Source organism: Pteropus vampyrus, unplaced genomic scaffold (genome assembly GCF_000151845.1).
Source record: "Pteropus vampyrus isolate Shadow unplaced genomic scaffold, Pvam_2.0 Scaffold711, whole genome shotgun sequence".
NCBI lineage: Eukaryota > Metazoa > Chordata > Mammalia > Chiroptera > Pteropodidae > Pteropus > Pteropus vampyrus.
Window position 1 is genome coordinate 255619 of NW_011889492.1, and position 10945 is coordinate 266563.

The 10945-nt window shown below is 55.7% G+C and overlaps 1 protein-coding gene across 1 annotated transcript in view; it reads right to left on the reverse strand.

Moving 5' to 3' along the window:
- Window positions 1-10895, reverse strand: part of NECAB2 (N-terminal EF-hand calcium binding protein 2) — a 30860-nt gene extending 19965 nt beyond the window's left edge. Inside the window, exons 1-3 of the mRNA XM_023526112.1 lie at window positions 9654-10895; window positions 4047-4155; window positions 1637-1734 (exon numbers count right to left, since the gene is read on the reverse strand). Of these exons, the coding sequence (XP_023381880.1) occupies window positions 1637-1734; window positions 4047-4155; window positions 9654-9656 (210 nt within the window). The 5' untranslated portion in view covers window positions 9657-10895. The remainder of the gene's footprint in view (window positions 1-1636; window positions 1735-4046; window positions 4156-9653) is intronic.
- Window positions 10896-10945: the final 50 nt, after the last annotated feature.

Here is a 10945-nt window from a genome sequence, read left to right on the forward strand (position 1 = left end):
TTTAAAACACCACAACTCAAAACAGCATGACGCTGGGACAAAAATGAGAATGTGGGCAGTGGAAGCTCAGGGTTAGGCCTGGCCATTTCTGGATATGAGAAGAAAGAGGCTCCTAATATACCACAGAGGAGTAACTAGCATTTGAAAAAACATACAGAATTGGTCTTACCTATGCCTGGGCATACAACAGGAGCTTAGTTTTTAGCATTATAAAAACTAGTGGTCACGCTTTGCTCTGTGCCAGGTTGTGCTAAGCGCTTTATAGACCTTACTTCATTCAATCCTCATAAGAACCCTATAAGATGAAGGCTCCCATTCTACAGATGGAGAAATTGAGGCTCAAAAAAGGAAGTGATTGGTTTGGGGTCCTTCCGCCAGGTCTGGCTGACTTTATCAGTTAGGCTCCTTGGCCTCACCCAGCAGCAGACGGGGCTGGCCTTTTCTGGTCGCTCAAGGTCGCTGGTAGTCTGCAAGCTCTTGAGTGTCTAGGTGTCCCTCACAGCATGATCCACTCCCAGCTTCCTCCCTGTGTGCCTTGGTCAGTGTGCCGAAGTAGCTGCCCTTACTCCTGGCCAACTGACACTCCACTCACCCCTGAGCAGGCCTAGAGTCCCATGCTGTGCTCCATACCTCCTGGCAGGTCCCTGACTCCATTTCCCATCTCGTTTCAGCCATTTGTATAGCTATGACTCTGCAGGATTTACCCTTCTGAGCCTCTGTTTCCATATCTATGTGATGGGGGGAGAGTAGCCACGCACAGGGTTGCCGTGAGGATTAAACTGAACGTTTAATCCTGGCCATCATATGTTCTCAGAAAATTTACTGTGCCTCTTCTCTGTGGATGCAGCGAAGGAACACACCCCACCTGTCCCCTCTGGAAACGGCCGGCTCAGTGGGGGTACAGACTCAGAGGTGGGAAACAAGCCCATCCAAGCTACAATGAAGATGGCATAATGATATCCAACCCACGACCTGGCTCCATCTCCCTGCCTTCCGTCCACCTCCAGGCTATAAATGCAAACAAGGAAGTTACAGGACTGTGGGCAAAGACTCTGGAGCCACATCGGAGGCCTCCCTGCAGGACACACATGAGGGCGGGGCGGTCCCTGCACCTGGCCCCTCCCAACATTCCTGATGGTTCCAATGCCCAGCACACAGCTCCCTGCCTGGATGTGCGTCCTCATACAAGACACCATCTGACTCCTTGGTCAAGGTCAGATGTGTGAGCCCGCCCCCTCCCTCCCGTTCCCATCTTGTAACCCTGTTGTAGAAGGGCATGAGATCATCAGGTATGACGTTTGTCCAAGGATCCCAGAGGGCTTGGGATGCCTGCTGTTCTCTTTCCAGAACTCCATCCCAGGACCATGCCTGATTCTGGGAAAGGGTCTCACCCTCCAAACCAGACACCAGACACTGGATGGACAGGGTCATTCACAGAGCCACTCTACTCACTTCCCAGTTTACCTCAGCTCCCTCTAGGAGCCCCACGCAAAGCCCACCCGAGCCAGGCCCATACAAACTTATCATCACGAATCCAGGCACCCTTGGGTAAGGATGCCTAGGAGAAAATCTGTAACCAAACCAGCACTCAGGCCTTGGACCCCATTTCCCCAGGGGCCACCTACACCCCACTGACCTTCTTAGTGTAGCCCATGGCCTTTAGGACAGAGTGATTCAAGGTCTCCAGGGAGGCCAAGACGTCCTCATAGTCCCCCATGTGGTCCACAAAGTAATCTGGGGGAGGGGGAAACAAACGTCAGGGGTCATAGGAGGATTCTGCCCCTGCCCTGCCCTGCCCCGGGCCCTCCCACCGTCCCACTTGTGTCCTCGCTTGCCTCTCCCTAGTCCCATCTCCCACCATCACACCCCACTCTTGGTTCCCGGAGCTGGGCACCTACCACATAGCTCCTTGGTATCCACGTGGCTGCAGAGAGAACAAGGGAGAGGGGGACTCAGAAGCCAGGCTGTCCTGTGCCCCCCGTGCCCCCGCAGCATGCACAGCCCCATGCAGCTGGTACAACACCCGCTGTGCCTTCTGCCTTCGTGCTATGCTCTGGCACCACAACCCCACTTTACAGGTGAGACTGCAGCAGGTAAATGGCACTACCCCCTCTTAAGAATGAAGCGGGCATCCATGTCTGCACCTGTCTGACCCCATCACCACGCCACCCACTCTATTTCCTTGCCAAGTCTACCGACTGCATGAGCGGATGGGGCTAAGGCAGGGGCCTAGAAAGAAAGGGAAAAGGGACGAAGGCAAAGGCATGACTATTATAGGCTGAAACGAAACTCTCATGTGACACACTGTCTCTGGGCATTCCTATTTGCAGGGTTGTGGGACTCAGGCCTTGGGATAGCTCTCGTGTTCCCACCCTAGCCCCAGGGTCTGCACCCCCATTCCTACGGCACAGATAAAGAAGCATCCTGTCCTTCCTCAGAGGAGGCTGCGCACGAGAATGCCAGCCATGCAAGTGAAGGTGCAGGTAGCAGCCTCAGAGCAGAGATGCAACAGCGCAGTGTGCCAGCGGGGACGCCAAGGGACCCGAGCGTCTGTGCGCGTTCTGAAACCTTCCCTTTCTGGGACCCCGTTTCCTCACTGAGAGAGGAGGGGGCTGGCCTAGAATAGTGGGCTCCTCACAACCCGGGTTCAACGAGTTGCTTCTGAGAAAAGGTTCCTGGGGCCAATTAAACCTGGGTTCAGAGGCTTTGCGAGCTCAGTCTTGGAGGTTCCCCTAATTTGCATCACATAGCAAAAGTTCTGACAAGTCCTGCAGGAAGGAAACCTGTTTAGTTGTGCTTAAACTAGCATTTCAGCAATCCCTCTGACCCGTGTGAATTGTTTTGGGCAGAAAGCCTACTCAGCATGCCCAGGAGCGCATGTTTACAGCTCCTGCACTGAGGAATGTTGGAGAAAAGAATCCTAAAGGTTCTTAGAGTCTTGACCTTCTACAATAGTGAGTCTACCCTGCTCCCCACTCATATTCCCTCATGGTTAAACTCTCAAACCAGCACCTCCATCTCCCCACACCCAGCTGGCCCAACACAAAAGGCATCAGATGAGAATGAATAATCAATGGACACCTGCGACAGCCCTTTCAGAGCTCCCCAGGGCTACAGGAACCTCTCTCTCAGAATCCTCCATCTGGCTCCAGATACAAAGCCCTTCACTGGAATTGGTGGCAGGAAGCCTTTTCTTTCAAGTGGACTTCCCCGGGACGAGACCTGTTCCACCAGGCCCCACCCTGGTGCCCAGCCCGTGCCTCCTAGGACACTCTCAGACCCAACCTCTGGTCCACACCACCACTGTGTTGGGCCCCTTGCTAATGCACCTGGTGGCAGCTCCTTGTCCAGGCCATCTCAGGCCTGTCTCAGGGGACCCCCATCTTATCAAATCTGCCCTAAGCAGCCCCCCAGGAACTCTGGTCCTCATCACTGGAGTGGACCTGAGGAAGGTGTGGGGTGGAGAAGGGGGCTCATCCTGCTTGGGGAACCCCAGGGAAAGGGAGGGGGTGGAGATAAGGTTGGGGCCAGAGTTTTGGGTTGATTCTGAGATGCAAGTTAGGGTTATGAGTTAGTTGGAGAAAAGGGTTAGTTAGGTACAGAGTTAGAAGTAGGGTTAAGGTTAAGTGGAGTCAGGATTAGTATTTGGTTCGTTTGGTTTAAGATGGGAGCCGGTGAGGATCAAGATGACAGAGTCAATGCTGGGACCGGGAATCCGCACACGGTACCGGGCCAGGACTGAGCTGGGCTAGCGGGGGAGTGACATCACCGCCAACTTCTATTACCCCCCGTACATTCTGCAAAGCCCAGGCTCTGGCCCTGCTTAGTCACGCGTGCTCTGAAAAGACCAACTTGCCAATGCAATGTCCATCTGCCCACTCCCTAAGTCACCCCCGCCGGGGGGGACCTCTGACTTGGATTAGCGAGTTGGGGGATTTCAGGGCCCCTGTCCCTCCAGAGGAGTGGGCAGTGGAGGCTGGCCACTGGGGGAGCAGGAAGGTGCTTCCTCCCAGACCCACTGGGCCCTGCTCCAGGACTCGGCTCACTTGGTGTTGTCAGAGTCGATCGTGTGGAAGAGATCCTCCAGTTCTTTCTCGTTGAGAACGCCATCTGCAAAGAAGAGCTGGAATTCCTCCAAGGACAACTTCCCATCGTCTGCAAGGAAGGGAGGAAGGAGGGAGAGCAGCTGGTGTCTGCGCAATAGGACGTGCCAAAATCCAGATGATTGCCAAACTAACAGATAAAGTCCGGTCAGCTAATCCCTGCTCGCCCAGCTAATTCCAACCTAACGATAAACTTCGGTTCGCAGAAAATCACTGACTCATCCAGCAAATTCCCAAACCAACAGACCAACACCTATTTAGAGATAATCCCCAAATCGACAAATGTAACAAGTAGTAGCTAGTCTGCTGGGGCTCACTCTGCACGCAGTTAACGGAGCACCCGCTCCCTGTCAGGCAGCCTCCTCTCATCTGATTGGCCTGGCCACCTGGGGTCGGCACCCTTTTCGTTAGCACCTGGAAGAGGGAGGTCCAAAGCCGGGCAGTCTGATGACCACTTTCTCTTGCTTCTAAATGTCCAGATAGTCTCTTCGCACTCATAACATCTCCAAAGCTAGCACCCCTCTCTACTCTGCCCCATCCACTTGGCGAACTTCGGGTCCAAACCTTTGCATGGTCTGACGTGAGACGGCTGCCAGCAGTTGGCACGGAGTTCTCAGCGTGCCACAGATGTGGCCATAAAGATGCCAAACCACAAGGAGAGGAGGTGCCTGGCCCCAGCACTGGCCAGAGCACTCAGGGCTGGAGGCTGTGCTTCTGGGATGGGGACAGGGTGGGGCTCTGTAAGAGGGGCCACTACAGCTGATGCATGCCACCTGTCCCATCCGCTTCCCTCTCTTTGTCTCATCTCTTCTCCCTCTACTTGTAGTCGCCCTGGCACCAGCATCTGCTAGGGAAGCTGTCGTGGGTGTAGGGGCAGAAAGGCCACTGAGGGAGGGGCTCACAGCAGAAGACCAGTAACTCCTGGAGAAACAGCCCCCAAGCTTCCACCCTCAGCTCCTCCCACCTGGGCATACCTGCTGAGCAAACTCCTGCAAGCTGATCTCCAGCCCTCTGCAGCCACCACCCCCTCCTCAATGATCTCAGACCCATTCCTGCTCCTCCTTAAAGGAGCCACATCTGTGGGAGGCAGTGGAGGTCAGGGAGAAGGGCGAGCCCCCAGCCCCTCTCCACAGACCCCCTTCCATTACTTCCTGCCAGTCTGTAATCCAAGCCCCTGCGAGCCTACATGATACCTCTGTGTGGGTTACAAAGAGACGCCCCTTAGCGGGGCGGGGGTGGGGGGATGTAACCGAGCCTCGGGGCACATGGGCTGGGAGCAGAGTGCGCACTGGAGCTGAAGCCCTCAGTTCCCTCAGGTAGGTAGCCCTGTGCACGCACAACTCGCCCAGCCATACTTGGCAGACCTACTTAAGTCCAGAGCAGAAGTCACTCTTACATTTTAAAGGCTCTGCAGCTTCTGTATCTGCTCCCAGCCGCTCTGCGGGGAGGACTCAAAGGAGGCAAAAGGATGAGCTCAAGGGAAGGAGACCCTCACCCTCCACCCATCTTCAATAGAACCTCATCAAGCACAAAGTATCAGGGGCTGGGAGGGCGGGAGAACACTGACGTGTGTGAGCGCAGGCACGTACACGGGGTTTAGGGGCGACGTCCCGGGATGCTTCCAACATCCTGACCCGGGTTTCAAGGTCACAGAGGGAGAATGAATTTGTAACTTTCAAAAAAAAAAACCACAAGAGTCCCCCCAATACACACACACACACGGGACCCAGAAACCAAGCCTGAACAGTACATGATACCGGCTGTGAAATACATAAACTCTAAGTCGTGGCTCTGTGTTCTGTGCAAGAGGAGACTTTCCAAGTTCCGTTTGGCAAGATTGGTAATAAAAATCAGGAACCACAGTGCAGAATCAGGGGAGATGCATGGGGCTCTTACTGCGTGTTCACCCATTCAGTCTTCACCACACCCCATAGCACACGTAATGCCATCACCCCCATTTTACAGAGCAGTAAACTGAGGCAGAGTGGTTAAGGGACTTGCCCAGGCCCCACAGTTGGAGCTTGAACCCAGGCCATCTGGCTCCCGAGTCCACGCTCTCAACCCAACCCAGGGTGGGGTCTTGTGGCGACACCCCCAGCCACAGGGCTACATGGAAAAGCTGAGGCCAAGTCCGGACTCAGTGGAAGTGTGCTATGATTGATTAGTCATGCCTGCCATGGGCACAGCTGGGGTGTCTCCCTGCCCCCATCTCCTCCTGCCTATCTGGGCACCTCTGCCCAGTCTGCACTAGGGAGAGCAGGCAGGGAGAGGCTCGCCAGGCCCCCTGAGCACAAAGCCTTCCTGGTTGACATTTACCTTAAATGTCCACCACAGCCCTAATGAACCCAAAGCAGCTAATGAGGAAAGCGACCTCTCCTACCCAGGCCCTTGCCCAATTAGACCAGTGGGCCTAGCATCTCCACGTCCGTCCGGGAAGGACCCCGAGTGGGCCATTTGTAGGCCTCTTCCCTAATTAGCATGAGCTCAGCCTCTGTCGCAGTGACCTTTCAAATGCCAGGAGTCTGCTAGTGTCCGCATCCCCAGAGAGAAACGCAATTGGCACTTAGCCCTCCACCGGCACCACCTACCACCTGCTGGGTTTCGTAACCCAGGCTGTTAGGCCGGCCTGTCTCTCAGCTGCCCCTCAGCAGCTGTGCCCGGTCTCCATCTCCGTGAAGAAGTCTCTGTCCTAGGAGCCACGGGGACGGGCCAGTGCGAGCCCCTGCTCCTGAGATCCTGAGGACCTCTTCCCCTCCAACCTCGGCCCAGGCCCTGGCTTGAGACCACACGCCCATCTTCCACCCCCAGGAATCTCACTCCCATGGACACCTGAGCAGGGCTGGGACCCGCTCGTGTTCAACAAGTGTGTGCTTGTGCTCTTGTGTGTCTCTATCTACGTCTACACCCATACTCATCCTTATGTCCGGGTACTCCCATCCCCCACCCACATGATGTTTTCAAAGCGTGCTGGGATAAATCTGAGCCCGGCGGCCCCCTCCCCACCTGCCCCTCCCCAGCCGAGGATCTGCAGTCTGTCACTAGTCCTCTCTGAGCCTTGCTTTTGTCATCTGTAGTAAGGAGGATGGTGCTTCCTCTCTGTGGGAGCAGAGTGAAGACTAAATAAGAAGGTCCATGAAAGTCTTAGTGTCTAACAGATGCTCAGTGGCCCCTGGCAGCCTCCACCAGCCAGCGGACTCCACGGGGAGGGAACCAAACGCCTGCTGAAAAACCAAGGCCTTTTTCCAAAGCACTCAATACTAGGCAGCTACAACAGGGCTGACTCCTCACAGTGGGCCGGAGCTCCACTCTCCATCCTCATGACAGCCCTCTGAGCTGAGAACTAGTTTCATTATCCCCACTTGTAGGTGGGGAAACCGAGGTACAAGAGTTTGGTGACTGGCCTAAGGTCACAAACCTGGGAAGTGGCTGAGCCGGGGCTCAAGCCCAGGCAGTCCCTGTGACAGAGGAGGGACCCCACCTCCCCACCACAGGCTCCACATCCCACACACACATTAACCCTGGTGACAACCCCCCACAGTCACTCAGTGGTGGCTGGGAAGGCATAGCGCCCCAAGAACAGGAGTAGGCTCGGCCTCTGTGGGGGCCACAGGAGTTGAGGGTCCCTGCAGCTGTGCTCAGGGGGTGGGAACATGGCCTCCGATGGGGAATAAGTAAGGAAGACAAAACCCCATCTACGCCTGAATGGAGACCAGGGTGCCACTGACCACCCACACATTGCAAAGGTCTCTACAGAGCACACACTCAGAAACACGCACACACAGACTGGAGTATGTACAGCAACAGTTAGAGACACATCGCTCAGACCCACAAACTCGTGCAGATACACACACGCACACACACAACTCCACATCCACGTGGATGCACACACTCCCTGCAGTACGCTAGAGAGCATAGCCAGACACACCACTGTACCCCAGTGCCACACAGCTTCACTCTCATCCATGAATAAATCCATTACCTGAAGTTTATAGGCATTTTCTGAGGACCTACTGTGTGCTGGGTATCAGGCCCATGACAGGGACAAAACCCCAATTCCCACTATAAAGACCTCACAGTGTGCTGGAGGGGACTGGCCAGCATCCAGCAACGACCATGCGCAGTCCCAGGCTGGCCCCTCACTGAAGACACTAGGGAGGGGAAGAGCCCCTTAACCCCCTTCTCTGATCTCTAACACTGTTCAGGCAGCGATGCCACCACCATTTTTTGAGCCCCACTGAAGTCGCCCCCACATCCCTCTCCCTCCTCCTTGTTCCATATGGAATTGCTCTGACGGTCCTTTGTCCAATGAGGCCTGTCGTCACCACCAGCGATGGGGACAAGAGGTGGTTCCCCTGGGCAGTGACTTCCAGCCCAGGCCTGTGTACCCACTCCCATCCCACAAGGCCTCACGTCCCACCCCCGCCCCCAACACCATGTGGGGCAGAGCAGCAGTAATGCCCAGGGACAGGTAGCAGGGCTGGGGCATGTGAGCTGCGACTCAGGGTAGAGCTGGCATCTTGAACTCCAGCCTAGGCAGGAGAGTGACTGGGACTTGGTGCTTCAGGGGACCTGAGGGCCCTGGGGGACGAGCACCATCTGTTCCTTGCTTTTCCCCCAGCATAGGCCTTGATAAACAATCGGCATTTCTCCACGAATGAACAAATAAACACTGGGCACTGCTTAATTCTCTCTAAAAACATCTATCCCCACATCTCCTCCCTGTATTTTCCCAACAGCCCAGGGAAGTAGACAGGTTATCACCCCACTTTACAGGTGGGGAAACTGGATAGGAAATGCGCCTTAATTAAAGTCCACGTAGGGTTGCTTCGGGCCAGAGAATAATGACGACGGTATCTACAGGAAGTTGTGCTGCTCTGCTGCTCCCGCAAGGCTCAGACAGGCCTTGGGAAACTTGGTTTATCTTCAGCTTCTGGCCTTCCTCGTACAGGGCAGAGCCCCTCCAAGCAGTCAGAAGTGGAGTGTCACGAGTTCTCTGGCAAAACAATGTGCTGCTCACAGAGTTACGGAGTCTGTGGGACATGCGGAAAAGGGCTGGGGTCTTGCACAGCTGTGCTACCCTGGGCAAGTCACGTAACCCCTCTGGGCCACTACAGAGTTGACAGAACAGGGGCTACAGCACTGACTGCATCCGGTTGCTGTGAGGAGGACGTGTGCCAGGGACTGGGAAGGCCCAGAGTGAGGTGGGGCTTCCCCTGCCTGGACCACCTTGGTCCAGCCCGGCGCCATAAAAGTTAAAGCACATCAAGCATTTACCACCAGCAAGACCTCCTGGCATCACAGGCATCGACTCACTGAATCCTCACGGCATCCCCACTACACAGGAACTATGGGAACCCCACTGTTCAGAGGGGAACTGAGGCAGAGGGAAGAGCCAAGATTTGGATTTCAGACTTCAGAAACCTGCACTCTTAACCTTCTGGTTCAAGGTTGTCCAGACTCTACTCCCCTTGCTCCCCATCCCTTTCCCCTGAAGCACCAGGATAGAAAGAGCCAGGTCCTCTTCAGGGACAGCCCGGAATGGAAACTCACCATTTTTGTCCGCACGGCGGAAAATCTGCAGAGAAGAGAGGTCGGTCAAGTCAGCCCTGGGGAAGGGAAGCAGGCGCCTTCCCGGGGCTCCTGACCTGATACCGAGATCCCACTCCTTCCCAGGTGGGCCTGGGAAACTGAGCCCCGCCCCTTCCTTCCTCTCCAGGGAGACCTCCACCTGGCTCCGATCCAGGGGCAGGCAAGGGATGTTTCAGGCAGAGGCCCTCCCAGCCGCCCTCATGGAAGCGGCCACCCACTCTCCCTTCTGTGCCACAGCCTGCCCACGGCCACACTGACAGACACATGCACACGTGTGTGGACACTCTCGCTCACACCCATCCACATGCTTGGGGGTGCATCCCCAGGGCCATCGCTCCACGAAGCTTCACCCACTGTCGCACACTCAGAATTTGTGTCCCATGGATGCAGCCACATGTCTTAGACCATTGCACCCCTCCCAGAACCCCTTGAGGACCCCAGTTTTCTACAGGGAGGTTGAGTTAAGTCTAAACAGAGGTATCTGCTAAGGGAACCTCGAGGCTTGGCAACTGGACCAGCTGCGGGCAGGAGTAGATTTCTGGGGGGTGGGGGAGTAGGTAGAAGCAGGTCACCAGGAGCTAAAAAAACCAGTTGCTGCATCAGGCAGGGATGGGTGGGGAGGAGACAGCCCGAGCCCCTACTCCCTCCCCCCGCCCGAGCTTAGAGACCAGATAACTCCTCCTCCTGGTATTTTGGGACCAGGTGAGCCATGCTAATGGAAGAGGAGGGGAGGCACCACCCCCTCTGACCATCCATCTTTGGTCCTTCCCTGGGGAAAAAGACAGATGTCCTCCCGTTCCTCTAAGCAGTGGGGCAGGCATCCATCATCAGGTGCCTGGGGCTGTGACAGACTGAAGCAGCAGCTCAGAGGGCTTCTCAGATATTACCCTCCTCCTTAGCTGAACCCTGAGTCTGGGGTACTGGGCAAGAGCCACCATGGCCGGGGCAGAAAATGGAGCAGTTACTGAAGTGCCCCAGCCCCTCCTCAAAGCCTCAGCCTGGGCGCTCCACACCCCTGCTCCTGACTGTAAGGTTCCTTGAGGCTGGGGTCCCACCTTCAGGTGTTAAACTGGGGAATGACACGACCACATAATGTGGTTCCAGGAGTCTGCACAAGCACTGTGAGCCCCGACCTCCTTGCATCACCCCTTTTCAGAGATGAGGAAATGGAGGCTCAGAGCCCTCACGTGGCACTCTAGGACCCTGGAGCCCACCTCCTGCACTGTTAGAGGAGAGAATTGGGAGGGGTCTGG